This window comes from Mytilus galloprovincialis, chromosome 13, assembly GCF_965363235.1.
Source record: "Mytilus galloprovincialis chromosome 13, xbMytGall1.hap1.1, whole genome shotgun sequence".
Taxonomy (NCBI): domain Eukaryota; kingdom Metazoa; phylum Mollusca; class Bivalvia; order Mytilida; family Mytilidae; genus Mytilus; species Mytilus galloprovincialis.
Genome location: NC_134850.1, coordinates 50,933,404 through 50,953,366, shown reverse-complemented (window position 1 = coordinate 50,953,366; position 19,963 = coordinate 50,933,404). Strand labels below are relative to the sequence as shown.

The 19,963-nt window shown below is 31.4% G+C and overlaps 1 protein-coding gene and 1 long non-coding RNA gene across 2 annotated transcripts; both read left to right on the top strand.

Moving 5' to 3' along the window:
* The first annotated feature begins 139 nt into the window (after positions 1 to 139).
* LOC143056142 (uncharacterized) lies at positions 140 to 8,803 on the top strand. The gene is made up of 6 exons (XM_076229226.1): positions 140 to 198; positions 1,836 to 1,891; positions 3,582 to 3,627; positions 4,978 to 5,069; positions 5,698 to 5,940; positions 6,780 to 8,803. Exons 1-6 carry the CDS (start codon positions 140 to 142, stop codon positions 6,896 to 6,898), a joined length of 615 nt encoding a protein of 204 aa, XP_076085341.1. The 3' UTR covers positions 6,899 to 8,803.
* An 8,420-nt stretch (positions 8,804 to 17,223) lies between these two features.
* On the top strand, positions 17,224 to 19,703 carry LOC143057326 (uncharacterized). The gene is made up of 5 exons (XR_012972707.1): positions 17,224 to 17,381; positions 17,666 to 17,831; positions 18,303 to 18,382; positions 19,102 to 19,150; positions 19,614 to 19,703. It is a non-coding gene; the product is annotated as an uncharacterized LOC143057326 (long non-coding RNA).
* Positions 19,704 to 19,963: the final 260 nt, after the last annotated feature.

The window sequence follows — 19,963 nt, the reverse complement described above, 5'->3', positions numbered from 1 at the left end:
CTTCCGTTGATCAATATCAATGATTTTTTTCCATACGTGAATGGATTATACAATAATAATTGAACATATAAGGTGTTATACCTAATTTGAATCCACAATTATGTATGAAATATAACCTATTGGGTACTACGTATAAAATATGCTACACAGAGGAACAAGTGACGAGTATGCTCGAGTTCTTATTGTCAACATAGTAAAGTTAGCAGCATAATACCGTCTTCACCTGCATATGAAATATGCACTTTCTTACTTTTTCTGTATTCGAGAGCTTATATCTGCTACTTAGGCTTTAAAAACGTCACCAATGTCTGATCAGAAATTAAATAAATCAGGATTATGTCATAGAACGTCTCGTTCTTTTTTTAAAAGAAAAGTTCATCGGAAGATACAAAGACCTTAATAATAAATATTCTCTTTTTGAAAATAAACTTTTTTCGTGGCTCGGTACTTAAATAGCTTCCTTTTGTTTTATTTCGGTATGCTAATTTTTGTATTCCTGTCTTTCATTTTTGCGTATGCACGGTGTCTATATGTCATTTTGTTTTTTTCTTTTTTTGAAATAGTTATGCATTTGGTAGTGAATAGGATTATAACACAATGATGACTGCTGTGTCCCAATCTTTAATATTTTACCTATTTTGTCTTTTGTTTTGCTCCTACAGTGTTTTCCGTAAAATGAATTACATACCATTGTCATACAAATGAGAGGTTAAGCTAGCTATAAAAGCATACAACAAGTAAAGAAGTTGTTTTCAATTCGTTTAGGGTGTTTTATCTTTGATTTTTCCATTTGATAAAGAACTATTCGCTTTCATTTTCTTCGGAGTTCGGTATTTTTGTTATTTTAATTTTTACTACAAGGTAGTAGCATTGAAGTTGTAATTAAATAATAGAGTTTTATTGTAAAGTAATTATATTGAAACCACATACCTTTTTCCCAGTTAACAACATACTGTTTATTTCTCAATTTCCGATTAGGTTTGATACTCGAATTGCGTCTCTCATAAGCTGTGTCTCTAGCGTACTAACAAACGTTTATTTCTGGAAACTCATTGCAGGCCATCAGATCTGAGGCAACAGTAGTAAAGCGATGTTCAAAACTCATAAATCGATAGAAAAAAATCCGGGTCACAAACCAAAACTGAGGGAAATGCATTAAATATAAGAGGAGAATGACGACACAACATTAAAATGTAACACACACAGAAACGAACTAAGCATTAGACAAAATCCGATGAGAATAATAAGTATAACATCAAAACTAAATTCACACTCAAATATAAGAGGAAACAAACGACACAGAAGAAACACAACGTAAAAATGTAACACACACAGAAACGAACTATAATATAACAATGACCATATTCCTGACTTGGTACAGGACATATTTTAAAGAAAAAAATGGTGGGTTGAATCTGATTTTGTTGGCTAACATACAACACAAGTAATCAATATCATATTTCTTAGACTTCTGTGTATTATATGTGTATGGCAAGGACAGCATTTTAATCTTTTTGATATTGACTTTAATGACAATGATATTGTCTGATTTAAATTTCAGAAGATAACAAAAAACCAGCTTTCAACGAGAATGTACCAAATGTTGATATCCTGAGGTAATTTATGATTTGCACTTAAAAATATGGAAGCAAGTTATGTCATGACCATTTCGTTTTTAATAATTTTATAAAAGCGCATATAATAAAGGTTTGCACTTATAATTCAAATAACCATATATTTGTAAATGTATTATATCAGACATGATAGAATATCATTAATAGCAGGTTTATTTGATTTTTCATGATTGTTTTATTTTTTATTTTCCTATATTACAGGACCACAAGTACAGTGATTGATTCTACCAAAATATCATCTTTCGAAAATAAAACAAGTGAGTTAAGAGTAGTCTTTAAAATGATATAGTGGTGTATCACTTTTCAAAACAATGATACATTTTCCAAAGTTAGATTAATTTAAAGAAGATATTAACCTTTATATTGTTGAATCCTGTAGATTAAATGCTTTTGGAATGAATTTTTATTGAAGTTTGCGCCACATCTCCTTTTATGTGTAGTATTTGAATGCTACAGTTAAACACTATTACTTATGATATTCTCCAAAAATATTCAAAAGATTTTTAAACATATTGTGTTTAATATAAAAAATGTTTGTTATAAAAACCGCCGATCATTCATTTACCTGGTGAAAAGTTTGGTGTGCTAACAGAATATGAAATTATAAATATAGAATTATATGAATTTTGATATTGTGAATACTCCTAACTTGCATTGACAGTATCGCTATTCAATCATTTGCGATTGCACATATTTGCAAGATGTAATATGTATATAACAGACACATTTATTTTGCCGTGCGACACTTTATGTTTTAATTAAAAAATCATAAATGAAATACCATTTATATAAGTAAAATATGTTTTCAGCACCAACATTTTTTCTTATCTCTTCAATGGTCTGAAAATTGACAACTACGTTTTTTTTTGTGTTTTTTCATTGAAGACCAATATCTAAAAAATAATGAATAGTTTTTGAGTGTGGTTTATGATATTGGGAGAATGATTATAAATTATAACCCTACTGTAGAAATCAAAACACAAAGAACCACAACTGTCATAATTTATATTCAACAACTTGTCATTGCTTAATGAAGTATTGCTTTTGTGATTAAAGAAGAAATTGTTACTTTTTAAACATATTTTAGAATCGGAGACTCAGGGATTAAGATGATAATGTCAAAGAACGTCTCGATCTTTTTCTAAAATCGGAAGATACTAAGACCTTGTTAATACATTTCCCTATCAACTTCACACATAATGAATGGTTGTCTTTCACAGCTGATTCTAGACACTGACGTTGTTTTGTCATCTCAATTACGTGTTACACAGGCAAAGTTTTCTCACATGAATTTCACATGAATCTCACATGAAATTCACGTGAGATTCACCTCAATCGAGCTTATACATGAAACTCACGTGAAAATGTTCATGTGAATTTCACATGAATTGAGATTCACATGAATCTGATGTGAAATTTTTCACATGAATTTCACGTGAAATTTACAACAAAACAATGATATTTTTTCATAATTTTGATTAAATTAAAAAATTTAGACGTTATTTGAAATGCTCTATTTTGAAAATTCATGTGAATTTCACATGAACAATATTTACGTGATTTTCATGTGAAATTCACGTGAGTTTCACATGAGATTCACGTGAAACTCACAAAAACTGATTTCACGTGAGTTTCCAGTATAAGCTCGTTTAAGGTGAAATTCACGTGAATTTCACGTGAGATTCACATGAATATAAATTCACGTGAAATTGATGTGAGTGAAATTTTCCTGTGTACAGTGATCTATTTATTTGTCTTCAAAAGTGAGAATGGAAATAGGGAATGTGTCAAAGAGACATTAACCGACCATAGAGCAGACAACAGCCGAAGGCTACCAATTGGTCTTGCTTTGTAAATTTTTAACCTTTACTATTCAGTTAAATTTTTGAAATGAAGTATTGCTTTTGTGATTAAAGAAGAAATAGTTACTTTTTAAACATATTTTAGAAACGGAGACTAAGGGGATTGTGGATAACAACACCATTTCAAAAATGTACGTACTTATGATAAGCCAATATGTTACATTTTAAAAAAAATCAACGGTGTTTATACAATATGTATCTTCGATAGTGTAAACGATTTCCAGACGCTTTAACAAAACAAAAGTCTGAAAAATGAAACTAGAAACTGAAACAAAATACCAACAATACATATGAGATATATGAAAGAGTTAAACGTTTTACTTGCCAGGTGTTTTGGGGGTTACTTTTGTACATGCTTTTCTGATCATTTTACGTATATTTATTCGAAACATTAAATTCTACGGCAAAATACACTTAAACAAGTTATTCCAAATTACAAAGGTCTTATTCAGCTAATAAACAAAAACGATAATTCCTATAATTATCCTTAATGTTCTTCAACTTCGTACTTTATTTAGCCTTTTTATCTTTTTGGATTCGAGCGTCACTGATGAGTCTTTTGTAGACGAAACGCGCGTCTGTCGTATATACTAAATCTATGATGAGTTTATATATAAAGAAATATAAAAAAAATAAAAGTAAACAATTCAGTAGTCATGAAATGAGATGTTACTACTGCATATGGACTTTTATAACTTGGCTGTTCTGGTTTGGCACTGCGTAAATGTTTTGGCATGTGTGTTGTAATATATATTTGGGTTTCCAAGCTGTTCGTCTAATGTTTATATCTGTAGTTAATGTAGCACATATAATGCTAAATGGAGAGTTATAACACTTCCTTATGCGCAAGTTTCCTCAATAAGATTTATTTAGGAGTATTCAGTATGCACCAGGCTTACACATATATCTATGTTGGTATTTTGTGCATGTACATGAAAGTCATCATAAATATCATTTTTACTATATTACAGTATTTTTGATAAACAACTTAAAGTGATGTACAATGCAAATTATGAGGCAAAGTATCTGTTTCATCTAAAAAAATCTCTTAACACACAGTTGAAGACGAAATTAAATTAGCACCCTTCATCACATCGTACAAGACCACAATAAGTGTAAAAGATTGAACTCAGCTCATATGTAAGTTTAAAAAAACGAAGGTAAAAAATCAATTTGAAAAATGTAAAATACAAAACATTTTCAACTAATGAAACAAACTGCAGTTACTCACCTTTCAAACAACAAAAGTATTCTGTCAAAAACTGAGTTTAGGGTTTAAAAAGAGGTTGCGGAGTGGAACTTCCTTCAGTAGAAATATAAGTGATGCTATATTACTTATAACCTACCAACATTAGAGTATTGGTATTCTAAACAATATTCGCACTGTGTGTATTGTTTATTGAATTAATATTTTGATGTCTTGTAACTTCTGTACGAATTATTTCTTTATATCTTAAATGTGATCTTTATTTTTTCTGCAGACTTATTACGACTGTTGTTTGTTCTGCTATTCTGTTAGTGTGTCTTGTCCTACTAGCATTTTTCGGAGTTGGAAAGTTCAGACGTAAAAAAGGTATAATTCATAGAGTTTTACCTTATTATAAGGAATATTATAAATATTTAGCGATTTCTGATCTAAATCAGTATAAATTTAACGTAAACATAATTCATTTACATTTTTTAAAACTGATTGAAATAGCATTTTTCCAAAATTATCTGGTAGATCATTCCAATTAACAGCATGTGCATACGTAATAGAAATCTCACCGTAAGTTGATGTGTGTAAATAATGTAAGAACTATATGATGCATAAATGTCAGAATAATTAAATATGTTACATTTGAAATCTTTTAATGGAAGTAAAAAATTCAAACAAAAATACCTAACTTCATTCAATACAATTCAAAAAGGCATGTCGACAAAGAGCTGGAAAGATATATGAAATTAAAACAGTCGGTATCCATATTCCGTCTAATTCTAAGTGATAAATCTTTCGCTCTATTAATCTATTGTAGCTCATTACTGATATATCCTTCATATATATTGATGTGCTTATATTTAGAGTAGTTATGTTAAATCATGTTAAATCAATATATATCGTAAAGAGCATGTCTGTTGTGGTTTTTTTGTTTTTTTTTGGTTTTTTTTGTCTTATCTTGTTTCTTTTAACAAAAAAAAGTGCAATGTAAATTTTAATACAGGGATAATACGTGAATCTTCAAGTTCCGCAGAAATTCCAAACTCACAAGATGACAAAGACCTTACTGATGTAAAGATCACAGATTGCACATATGTAAAATCAACAGATTCAGGAATATCTCTATTAACTACATCGTCACAAGATCCGACTGAAAAGAGAGTGCAAGATGAGTCACCATTAACGGCCATAACACCATTTCGAGATAAACAAGTTGCCTTTGTTTTTCCTATACAACAGAATCACGGTAATTGAGAAAAGTCTATATAACATTTTCGAAAAAAAAGTGAGTTACACGAAGACACTCAAAATTAACTCATGGACTCAATCTTCGTATTTAAATTAGGAGAACCGGTATGATTGCCACAAAGACAACTTTCAGTCCGATACCAAATGACGCAGAAATGAACAACTAAAAAGTTATCGTCTGGCGTTTAATAATGTGCGTGCACAACATCCATACAGCACAGCAAGCTTTGAATTTAGGTTACACATTCAAATGGTCATTACATAGCTATGGGTTGGAGAAATTAAAACTTTAATGCTGTATTTGGAATTATTCGTGCCAATTTTCGTTTTGATCTATTTGGTTACAAAACGGTAGCTTCTAATCAGCCTTATTAATATGCAAAATGTTCACACCTGTTGTTAAAATAACGCTTGGTGACCTATAATTTTTATCATGTTATTAAAAATATCAAGATTTTAAACTTTCGGTAAAGTATAAGAATAATTTGTCATTTGTGTTTATATTTCATACATGAATACTTCACCAGAATTTGTTTTTGAATAAGAATATATCTTTTTGTGCTGATCGACTTTTCCCCCACATGTATAAATAAGTTTGTCCGTCAGCCTTTCTTTCGGTAGTCATACTTTGTGTATGCTACATCAAACACGTAATTTTGAAAATATAATCAGAGAAAGCTATGTCAAGGTCATAGTTAGAAAATAATAGAAATATGTGTAGAAAGTCATGACAACTTTAAAGGGCTTTTCACGGGTCAAGACAAATATTTGATATATGGTTGAATATAGTTGTGATTATCACAGATTTGCATTAATTTCAATCATTTTTCTTTACAGCTGAACATAATCAAACAACCGTTCCATTAATGGCAACAGACTCGAATGAAACACCCTTCATGGCATTATCAACTTCTTCTAGAGATTACATAATTCAACAAAGACCAGAGTTGAGTTGAGATGAATGCAGATAGGAAGAACTGAAATTTCAGATATCTTTGTGTTATTGTTTTAAAGAGATGGGAATAATTTCCCGTATATTTCATTCCAGGAATTTCTATTGAAAAGGTATCCAAACTTTACTTAAATTCACAATAAAACAGGCCCATATGCGTTCTTTGATGCTCTAACAATTTAATGGCCATTTCTAAAAAGATCATCATAATATTAACGCAAATTTAAAACCTAGCAATTTTAACGGATCCGGCAATTTTTCAGTTATCATAACCCAAATATACAGAATTAGGAAATCTTAACTAAACATGTTCTGCTGAAACAATAGCTTAAAATTGTTTTTCGAATACAAAATAATATTTAATATTCGTTAGGTACGTCCAGCGTTGCAAAATTTTACAAAAACAAATAAAATCTAGAACATTTCCCTCAGCAGCATCACATAGCGCTGAATAACATTTACTTATTTGTTAATTTGGAAAATTGGTGACAAAACATTTCAGGATATGATATAGAATCTTCAGTATTCAAACCCCAATTTCATTTGAAACTATTTTATAGTTTTGTTCTTACGCACATAGATTTTCTTAACAACAGTTTGCCATTCGTTTGTAGAAATCAAAACGATTTTTTAATCGTCGATAGATGCGCAAGTGGGTTCGTTCAGTTAAGAAATTATTTTTATAAAACTGATAAATAACCCGACAAATACATAAAACCAGAAAATTGTGTCACGCCTGTGACTTCTCCTGTAAAAAGGTTGTACACAAAGTGTCTGTATTTTAGCGTTCAAAACACGTATTTAGCAACTCCAGGTAAAGAGAAGTGGTTTAGTAACCTAGGTAGTTGATGCGTAATACCGTTTGTTTTTAATACGCTGTATATAAGTATATGTGATATTTCATAACTACGGTATACGAACTATGAAACGTCAAGGCATACACGCAGGTGCCCTTACAAGGATCTGCTTGCCTTCGATGAAAATCGTATGTATGTGTTAGATGACAGAGAAATCATCTAAACATATAAATTTGTTATGTGGGATGTCAGTGCAGAACCATTGTATGGTTTCATGCATGCTTTCTCCTAAAAAATAATTATACGATGTATAATACAGTCGATGGTGTTTGGTCTGTTGTCAAAGATCGTTTCTATGTTTTATATTTTCCCCTTCTGTATACAATATGCTTGGAAACAAATTTATCATAGAATTATATTTTTTTATTATCTTGTCTGACTTTAATATTTCTTTTAAAAATCAGTATTTAAACTTCAAAAGGAAACAGGATTATATTTGTCACCTATTATGTAAATTGTACGTGGTCTTAATTATGTGTACAATTTCAAACATATACAGTTGTACTACTTCTTTCCGTGCAATAGTAAAGAGCGTGTAGAATAAAGTCTCATATGCACCGCAGATAATTGCTTAAGTCCTTATACATTGGAAAAGAGGTTTTATGAGGTTCATGTACAGGGTACAATATAATTAAATAACCACTATGACCTTCTGTTGTATCTCCATGTTGTTTTTGGTTTTTGCATTTAAGTAATTCATTTTTCGATAATCTGTTTGATCAATTCAGAATTTTAAGAGGCTTCGGGTGAGTAAGAGCTTTACACATTCTACAGACAACTGTCTTTTGTGGAGGCCATATTTTTAACTCTAGATATCTTTTCGATATTTCGTGTCGCTTGGTTTTTTGCTCATTGAATTGTACTCAACTTCTATTTTTATTCAAAAACATATTTATAAATATACGATCATATACCACTTAAATATTAATATTATTGTGTGAGATTTTGAAATACATTGTATTTAAAGTATATGTTAAAACTTTTAAGATTTAAAGACACATTTATGTTTTCATCATCTTTGTTATTTTAATAAAATGACGTTGGGTTCTTCATAGAGTGTTTTATTATGCAGTATCTATAATAACAATTATGTTTCTTTTGGTAATGGTTTAATATATGTGATTGTTTTTATTATAAAAAACTAATAAAAGTTTGTTTTCAACAAGAGTTTGGTTTCAATTTTTGTATTTGCACAAGATTGAAAACTGTTTCACGTTCTTACACAAGTATTTCCTATCCTAACTTAAAGATAAATTGAATGAGTTGGTCCTGTTTTGATTCTTATAAAATAGCAAATGTACCTGACGGAGAAATGTCGAAATGTTCAGGACTTGATTAAATCGGTATTTCGGTAAGATGGTGCAAGCATACGATTTTCATTGCGTCTTACACTTTGAGAAGCGAATAATCTTTAACTACTTTATTCAAATATTGTGTAAAAACGTTAATTTTGAGCTATGAAAGTCAAGTGGCTCGAGCATTTTTCTGAGGAAGTTTTAAACAATTGCAAAGAAATATGTTTACAGTGGGTTAGCTTTCATTAGTCTTCACTATCTATAGATTAACAACTTTTGGTTATATTTATAATTTAGAATCATAATTAAAGGTTGAGGACGATTGCACAGTTAATAAATTATATTGATGTGCCATTTGTATGCAAGAGTGACATTCCGTTGTATTATGTGCCAATTCGAAAAAGTTATGCGAGTATTGTCTCCCCTTAACAGGTTCATTTTTTTTTATAATTAAGTTTAGGTTTCTGATATAATTTTGAATAATTACAAAATGTATCAATTCAATATATTTTAGTTTTTGTTATTGGTGTATCAAAAACATTGATGTACGAATATAATTTCATAAATTTGAAACGTTTAAAATGATTACATACCAATATAAAGAGTCGTTCGTCATTTTTGAAAAAGACTATGAATCAAATTGGAACAATTTATCTTCCATTGATGATAGATTGATTGGGAAATGAACCAGAGTCATCTAATGGTAATCACAGGAGGGACTAGCAAACAATTTTTAATTGTAGCTTATTCAACGTTAAAACAATTTTCTACTATAAACGAATGTTACTTTATACAAATATAAGGACTTTTTTTAGCTAAATCTACAAATAGTATTAGATATTATGATTTTTTAGTGCAAATAATATGCTATATAAAAGAATGACCAACGTAGATACAAGTATGTAGTCTAATGGATATAAAAGAGTGACGAAAGATACCAAAGGGGCATTCAAACTCATAAGTCGAACATAAAAGAGGGACGAAAGATACCAAAGGGCATTCAAACTCATAAGTCGAACATAAAAGAGGGACGAAAGATACCAAAGGAACAGTCAAACCCATAAGTCGAACATAAAAGAGGGACGAAAGATACCAAAGGGGCATTCAAACTCATAAGTCGAACATAAAAGAGGGACGAAAGATACCAAAGGGCATTCAAACTCATAAGTCGAACATAAAAGAGGGACGAAAGATACCAAAGGGCATTCAAACTCATAAGTCGAACATAAAAGAGGGACGAAAGATACCAAAGGAACAGTCAAACTCATAAGTCGAACATAAAAGAGGGACGAAAGATACCAAAGGGGCATTCAAACTCATAAGTCGAACATAAAAGAGGGACGAAAGATACCAAAGGGCATTCAAACTCATAAGTCGAACATAAAAGAGGGACGAAAGATACCAAAGGGCATTCAAACTCATAAGTCGAACATAAAAGAGGGACGAAAGATACCAAAGGGGCATTCAAACTCATAAGTCGAACATAAACTGACAGCACAATTGCAAAAAAAATTCAAACGATAAACGACTGTATTCAAATAACAACATAGAAAACTGAAGACTGAGCAACACGAGCTACAGTACCATTCAAACGGATCGATTCGATATCGTTTTTTTTTTCGATTTCCGTGTTTTTCGGAGCTACACCGAGTACCGCGGATTTCACTAACAAATTCCTCCAAAGATTCTCTCCCAACACCGCGTTGTTGATAACTGTTGATAACTGACATGTGTATCGTGGAGTTGTCGTCTCACGGCAAATAATTGTTTTGAATCTTTTAAGATCACTGTTCAAAATACACAAATTTACATTCATTGTGCGAAAATTATTATTATACAAAGACGAATGAATGCAGCTGTGGACGTTTTCCTGTTGATACCGAAATGTATTATTATCCTTAAGTAATGCCAACAAATCGTAAAATGAAAATGCCGTAAATATTTAGCATAACGAATGGTGAATAATATTTTCTTTTTTACTTGCATATAATTACATTAGATGTATGTTTCATTACAATACGTTATTCTGATTGGCTAACTGCACATCATGTGTTATTCCTTAAGCAGTTGTATCACTCAATAAAACTTCTCATTCATGATGACACGAGGTCCCACAATAAAGTGCACAGGTAAATAAAATAAAAAATTGATAAAAGGCGTGTTTTCATGATCCTATAGGTAAAAATGTAATTATAAGTATTGAATGCTTTTTTTGTGTAACTTTATAGGGTTGTAAAAGCGTTGACCGTGCGCACATTTGAAGTATGAAGCGCTTCGGCGCTTCATACAAAATGTACTTCGGTCAACGCTTTTACACCCCAATAAATTTACAAAAAAGAGCATTCAATTCTTAAATACAAAACTTTGTGACACGTAATTTTTATGATTTTCTTTAAACTGCTCTCATTAATTTAGCGGAAGTTTCCGGTTATTTTTACACAAGTATGTCCATTTCGTAAATAAAATATTAATTTACTGGTGAAAACATCGAGGTCAAAATTAAGTACAGTTTTTATTTCTTTATAAAACTTTAATGCAATTGAAAAAATTAACAACAACATTTTGATTTTAAATCTTTTATTCATTCAAGCAATTAGATAATCGTTAAAAGAAAATGCCGTAGACTTACATAATTATTATGCCTAACGAATGGTGAATACATTGTCCTTGTTACTTGCATATATAAAACTTTGAGACACATAATTTTCAAATAAAGACTTTAACTTTGAAGTAGAATATTGCGTTTTTTTCACATTTTTCACTTTCTTTTATAATCCTTTTTTTTAAGCAAATATATTTAGGTAAAGATATTTTTAGATTGGCAAGCAAGAAATACGAAAACATTTTAACTTAAAATTATCACAAAAATTAAACTTAATTAGTATAAAAGACTTTTAAAATTATACACCTGTTTAACACTAAAACTGATACAGTAGACCGGAAATATAGTTCTTTATTACATCAACCTTTACCTGTCAGGTAATCAAATTACCCTATCAGTCGTGTGCCGGAAGATATCAAAGTAGGATAAGGGCAATTAATTCTTCGGTGTAGGGAGTGAGCTCGTTATCACAATAAACATTTACGCGATTTTGGGAGAGATTACTCCTAAATTCCTCCCAACATTTTTGGAGGAATATCGGAGTTTTTCGGAGTGACTCCGGCATTTTCCTTGGTGTAGGGTGTAGGAGAGTTGGTCCTTTTGAATGGTACTGTACATAAAAAACCGGATGTGATCAAAGGTGCTTTGGAAGGGTAAACAGACACGGCTGGTCCACATGTGGAACCCGTCGTGTTGCTCATGTAAATACGAACCCGGTGATAGGGCTTGTTCAGTAGTTCACATTAGAGGAAAATGAGAACAGGTTTAAGATAAGGACGATTGGAACATATCTGTCGTCATCTGCGAAACCGTCAACCAGCTCGCGTCCGTACAATTTTTGAAGGGATGATTTCAACTACACCACTTGAAACTCTTGCTTCGATAGCTATAGCTTGCGTGTGAACAGCAACATCTATCAAAGAAATTATAATAGGAAACGCGTTACCTGGAATATCGTATCAGATGGGAGATATATATCCAATATGCAAGCGCTGCTGAAATGATGCTATATAGAAATTCACGTTTTCATTTTATTGTATTTCGTACCGGAGGTGTTATCTCTTCCCCGGTTAGTCACCACTATTCCTTGTTAAGGAGCGAACACAATCACGTTAAAACCGTCACATTCTTTGCAATCAGGAACTTGTATTTCAGATATTGTCGTAGGTTGTTGTCTGCCATACATGGTTTCCTTATATTGTTTTTAGCTTTAACAAGGCTGTTGTTGTTCTTATGTTGTTTTTATCATTTATTTTATGCCGAGGGATTTTAAAGGTTTTTTTTTGCTGATTGTTGAAGGCCATAAGGTTATCTATAGATATTCCGACTGGTCATGTTATTACTGATGACCTTAACATTGTCAATAACACTTCTCTGCTCAATATGTTATCTTAAGGTCCGAAATATCGTGAGCCTTATAATCCTTGAATTAGAATCATAACTTATAAATGCTGGACCCGTAAGGACTATGCCAGGTTATAAGTTCAACCGGAGAAAAAACAGGTAGATTCTTTTTCCGAATGGATTTTGGCTGCGAGGTCGTTGATACAAATCCGAATTTAAAATCTGAATGGGTCTATAAAGATACAGATGCGTCATCAATTTTCGAAAACCGAACACAACATCGTTTTCTGTGAAATCACACTACTTAAGCTATTGACAAATGAAGTAGGTATAGACAAATCATTCGGCTAGAAGGACATTTAAACTTCTTATTTACATTCTGCAGGGAATATGCCTAAAGAATTATAGACTATATTATTTCCATACTTTGAACGACAAAATTATTTTATATCTCTACCTGTGTGACGTTTACGTTCTGACGTCAAACGCGCCTTGTTGATCTGGCCATTCGGTCCCATTTGCTTAAAATCTTTCAATCGTTTATAGGTGGATTTAACATGCATAAATAAAATTAAAAAACAAGAAAGCAATGAATGAGGTTGTTAAATTTGATATATGCCTTTTTGTGCTTCTTTGTCAAATATTTGTTTGTATTTATTGATATTAAGATACTTGCCTTAGGCCTACTTGTTCATCCTGTCAATATTGTTTGTAATATTCTCATATTCTTGTCTTTCATTATTGCTAATGTGCTTTGTCTATATGCATTTTGGAGTAACTTCGAAAATTTGTTTGTTGCTTGTCTTTCTTTTTTGATATTTGCTTTGTCTATACCTTTTTATGTTTCTTTGTTACATATATGGCATGTCTCTGTACTTATACATTTCGTAATTGTGTTATTGTACTATGGTAAATTTGTGTATTCTTGTCCTTAATTTCTGTTGATATGCTTTGTCTATACGACATTTTGTGCTTCTTTGTTACATACTTGTATGTTTTTTGGTGATTATATTTTGGACATTTTTACCTATTAAGTCTGTTTGTTTTGTTCACGCATCGTTGTCAATTTAATGAATTTTGAAGTGACTATCATACAAGTGGGAGGTTTAGCTAGCTATAAAACCAGGTTTAATCTACCATTTTCTACATAAGGAAAATGCCTGTACCAAGTCAGGAATATGACAGTTGTTATCCATTCGTTTGATGTGTTTGAGCTTTTGATTTTCCCTTTTGATAAGGGACTTTCCGTTTTGAATTCTTTTCGGAGTTTATTATTTTTGTGATTTGACTTTTTTTGGTAAATCAATAAATGGCCCCACGACACTTACCAAGGGGGGAATGTGATACGATAGAGTAAACTGTCCACCAGATACATAACGACGTAGATGTATGACTTTAACAATGACCAATACAAAGATCGTATAGTTATGTAAAGGCCCCGCCAGGACAACAAACGTTAAAACCAACTGCCTCTTTTAAGTACAAAACAACAAACGAGAACAAAATATGATGGACAGCAAAAAAAAATAAAAAAATAACCCAACGACAACCGCTTAAATACAGGCTATTGACTTGATAAAGGCACATACAGATATGCAAAAGCTAAACATGTTTGCTGGTGGTCAACCCTATTCTTACCCGGGACAGTAGTGGAACAGGACAATCTAAGAATAAACTATAAAAATTGTGTTATAATCTTAATCACTATAAAAAACAACAAATATGTTAACAAATAAACACAAAAAGGCATAATATAAAAGACAAGGCAAATTAGCAAAAATGAAAGAAAAGAATACAAAATCTTACCAGGGCACAATAACACAATGTTGGGATGTAAAAGTATCTCGAGTCACATCAAATGGATATTAACAAAAATAGATTGAACAGTAAAAGTATTATTCACAAAGACAATTAAAGAATAATATAACACATTTTTAAGATGACGATAAACAACGTCAATACCTAGAATCTATACTTCAAGCCCATCGTGTATTATTTGTGATGTTGATACGGAACATTTATCAACAAGGTCATGGCATTTCCCGATGATTTAAAACAAAAAAGGCTGCGACATTCTTTGACCCTTGGTTCATCAACTTTCTGCTCAGACACGGCTGACATTTTAAAAGTCTGATTGGCAGCTGCAAGCTCTTGAATACCGAATACCCTTTATCATGAAAGGAAACGTAGTCCCTTGATTATCGTATCAGCTTGGGAAATTTTCTCAATGTGAAAGCGCTGCTGGAATGTTGTTACATAAATATTTTCGCTTTCTTTTTTATTGTATATCGTACCAACCGGTTGATGTTTACACTGTTCCATGTGAGGGGAAGGGATGAGCGCTCACAATCACTTTTAAACCGTCTCTTCTTTATGTGCCTGTCACAAACCTGGACCCTATATTTCAGATGTTGTCGTAGGTTTTTTTTGCCATACATGGTTTTCTTTGATTGTTTTTAGCTTTAACAAGGCTGTTGGTTTTTTCATGTTTTTTTCATTATTTATTTTATTCCGGAGCTTTTTTTCGCTGATTGTTGAAGGCCATACTGTTACCTATAGTTATTCCTACTGCCTACGTTATTACTGGTGAATAACACTTCTCTGCGAAATGTGTTATCCAAAGGTCCGAAATATCGTGAGCATTATAATTCTTGAATTATAATCCCAACTTATGATTAATGATTGATTCCGTTTGAGATTATGACAGGCAATAAGTTCAACGGGAGAAAAAAGAGGTAGATACTCTTCTCGAATGGATTATGGCTGCGATGTCGTTAATACAGATTAGAATTTAAAATCTGAATTGGTCTATATAGATAGTGAAATCGAATTGTAGATATTAGTTGAGCACACCTAGTAGATTGTAATTAACTAACACTAGCACACCAAAGAATGTATTAAAGCAAATAGCATATCTAATATATACGTCGATAGGATTATATAATGAACATCATCATTGTATTAGAAGTACAATTTCTTCTATTCCAGTCTATATCGTAAATGACATGTACCACGGAATTTTGTCACTGAGGCGATTTTTCACAATGTTATGCCACTAGTCTGACAATATTACCGGATTCGTCTCACGTTTCCTCCCAGTAACACTAGATATGAAAACATTCATCAAATATACCAGGCTTATAATATAGTGTGTATTTAAAATTCATATTAAAGAAGTTCTCCTATAAAAGTAACCAAAAGCCCAAATCATTGACGAGACTGAAGAGCACCGAAAACAAATCCTCCAGAAATTTGTGTCAAAACTTCTTAACAAATATAAAAGAAAGCAAAATCACAAAACTCCGTGGAAATTCAACAAGGAAAGTTCCTAATCAAATGGCAAAATCAAAAGCTCAAACACATCAAATGAATGGAAAACGAATGTCATATTCCTGGCAATATTATAATAACTACTAGATATAGGAAGATGTGGTATGAGTGCTAATGAGACAACTCTCCATCGAAATAACAATTTATAAAAGTAAACCATTATAGGTCAATGTACGGCCTTCAACACGCAGCCTTGGCTCACACCGAACAACAAGCTATAAAGGGCCACAAAATAACTAGTGTAAAACCATTCAAACGGGAAAACCAACGGTCTGATCTATATAAAAAACGAGAAACGAGAAACACGTATAAATTACATAAACAAACGACAACTACTGTGCCTTAATAAATGTATTCATGAAATAACAAAGGTGATTTGTTGTAATCACTGTTTTGTTGTCTATCTTTTTCAGAATCAGAATATATCTCGCATGTTCCTCCTCTTGTGCATAATGCCAGTGTTAGGCCTGGCAATAATCACGGATAAACAATGTCCAATGAATTACATTATGAGGTCATCATGGAAGAACAAAACTGAACAAGATCATCATTGCTGTAGGAAGTTAGAGAAAAACTGTACAGCAGTCTTATTTTCGTAAATTTCATGAAAGTTTTTATTTTTTATATCACATGCTGTCACATACATTCGGTTTTTTTTAAATATTCTACACAATTATTTCACAAGTCGTCAATTGTTTTGTTTCAGCTTTAAATCCAGATTGCTAGATTTTATATTATTTCCAAATTCTATTAGAAGCCAACGATAACATATATCAACCGTTTGTGTAATCAAAGGGTTTTCTTCTGTTGGATGCTCTTAAAAGCTATATATCGTCGGGAACAAACTAGTTTAAATATGTTTTCCTCTGCACTAAAATTTTATCATCAAATTTATCAATTGTTTACATTTATTTCGCGTCTAAGGATAACACGTGGAAACATGCAGCAGCAATTTCGGTAACGATAAATGTATGTAGTGTAAAGGCTCTACATGGTTAGCAGATGAGACTAATTCTGACAATGTTCATCCTTGCACTCAGTACGATTCCTGTCCGATCGGTAAGTTTATACACACATTCATTTATCATGATAATAAAGTGATTCTTTTTTGGGTATTTCTGGCATGTTTCTCAAAGCATCAACATTTGTATATAGGTAATAATCAATACTAAATTATTAGCAAATTTCCTTGGCATTAATATGGAACAATTTCGTGCTATTGCATGTTGGAAATATACTATATAGCTATTATACAACCATATTTGAATCAGCCTACCTAGCAGCCATACATGACAGCAGAGCATTCAATCAATATGATCAAAACATTTCCTTGCATTTTGCAGAGTCCAAGAGAGTTGACTATTTGCCAAGATCTGGTTGTAGAATTCCCTGCATATGTGACACAGAAAGAAACTACTTCGGATACAATGGCTGTAATTGTCAATTGTTTAAAGGTACATGTCCAACAGAAACTAGATTGGCACTTGATGGTTCATGTGTAGATAAAAGGTAAGAAAACTTTGTGGTCAGATTTTTTAGTTGGTTGTATACTTTATTATCAAGAAAAAAAATAATCAAATTTGTTCATAAAAAATATTGACAGGTTACTGAAAATATATAAATAGTTATCAAAGGTACCAGGATTATAATTGTGTACGCCAGACGCGCGTTTCGTCTACATAAGACTCATCAGTGACGCTCATATCAAAATATTTATAAAGATAAACCGTTTTTGTCTTCACGAAAAGTCAGCACTGGACGATTTAGAAACTAGTCTTTGGTAGAATGTGTCTAATTGGCATCCTACCACATAGCCGAACAAACTTTAAGTAAACATCTTTACCAGTTTTGTTAAATACTGATAACAAAGCTGTCCTATTTTTCTTTTTATATCGGTCAGTATACCAATGGTAAAGATTTCTTAAAAAACGGATATTTCATTATAATAATAATTATTAAAGTAGCTGCTTTTCTTTCTAGGATTGCACAGCAAATCAACAATTTAAACCCGCTTAAAGACGAAGTTGAGATACCATTTTCAAAACAAACAAACGATACAGGTATTTTTTAACTAACTTTCTAGATCCTATAGTTTAATAGTTTAAATAAATGTAATAGATACCTGCAGAAAAAATGCAATAATCAGAAATGTTTGGAAATAATGTATCTGTTTTAACCAATTCCTACTTGATTTTAAGTAAGTCGTTTAGAAAACACACTGAAGATTCCAAAGTGACCATCAAAATTTACAAGGGTACGAAAATCCTGGAAATTCAGTAGCACTATTCACCATTGCCACTTTCATTTTTATTTTGCTCACCTTATTTGTAATCGCACAACAAGTCACCTATTTAAAAAAAGTTTCTACATTGCTTTATAATAACATAAATGGTCTATTTTTTTGGCACAATGATGCTCGAGGAAAATATATTTTTAATTCAAAGCCTATTAAGAGGATAAAGAGCTATTAACAAATAAGGACAACAAATATAGTCAAAGGCGGGTAAGGGAACAGAGCTTTGCGTGAGGAAAATACATTCCTTAATTTTAAATAATTTCTTAAATTTTAATAACACAAAATCCGTATATTCATACCAATACCGAGTTACTGGCTACTGGGATAGTGATACCATCGGGTACTATCAGTCTAACAGCAGAGACATCGACGGATACAGCAAAGCAACATCACTTCGTTTTCATATACGTTCGATGCTGCTAAAGATTAAGCAAATTGCACACATGTTTATGAAACAAACAAGACTTTACCATTTTTTCTCAGAACAGAAAACAACAAGTCATTCTCAAGAAAATGAATGGAAAATTGGAAGGTATGTTATTTAATCCCCATGCCTATATTTCTGTTTGATATAACTAGTTAATAACATAACAATATATGATTAACAAGTCAGATGTAATATTCAACTTGAAAAAAACCTCAAATAAAGATAGAATTTAGAGATCTGTGTTTTTATATATAAAGTTCTAATTTTAATACAAGCAATTTGTAAAAGTTTGTCATTTTCATGCTCATGCACCCAGACTAATGTAATTTTGAAAACAACTTTAAAGAATTCGATTCAAGTTACATTCAAATATTCACATCAAATTTAAGCATCATTCACTTAAAGAAATATAGACATAATATATATTGAGAACTGTCTGTTTATTTGCAAATAATAAGTGTAAACATGAGAATTAGAGTACTACTTTTGTCATATTATCAATTTGGAATAATAATACAAACCTACGTTGAAGGGAAAGGTTTTGTTATTTAAATGTTTATCATTATAGATGGGTAATAACGATGGTAGCTGTCGTTGGCTTAGTTGTAATAATATGTGCATGCAAAAGGTTAAATGTGTTGGGAAAATATAGAAAAGGTATTTATCTTTCATATTTCAATGATATATTTTTACTTAAAAAGTTAAATAACAAAAATACGAAGGTCCAAGGAAAATTCAAAATGGAAAGTGTCTTATCAAGTATCAAAACCATAAGCTATAACATATTTAAGCTTGGTTTTACTCATAATATTTTGATTCTGTGAAAGACTAAAGCTTTTCATATTTCCCAATTTTCTATGATTTTGAATTATCAAACTTCACCCGATACTTATCACTTGACTTTGTTTTAGCTGATTT

Coding starts and splice junctions, on each gene's coding strand:
- LOC143056142 (XM_076229226.1), top strand. CDS start 140: ATGCTACACAGAGGAACAAGTGACGAGTATGCTCGAGTTCTTATTGTC. Junction 199..1,835: donor CTTATTGTCAACATAGTAAA/GTTAGCAGCATA, acceptor CCTATATTACAG/GACCACAAGTACAGTGATTG. Junction 5,941..6,779: donor TCCTATACAACAGAATCACG/GTAATTGAGAAA, acceptor TTTTCTTTACAG/CTGAACATAATCAAACAACC.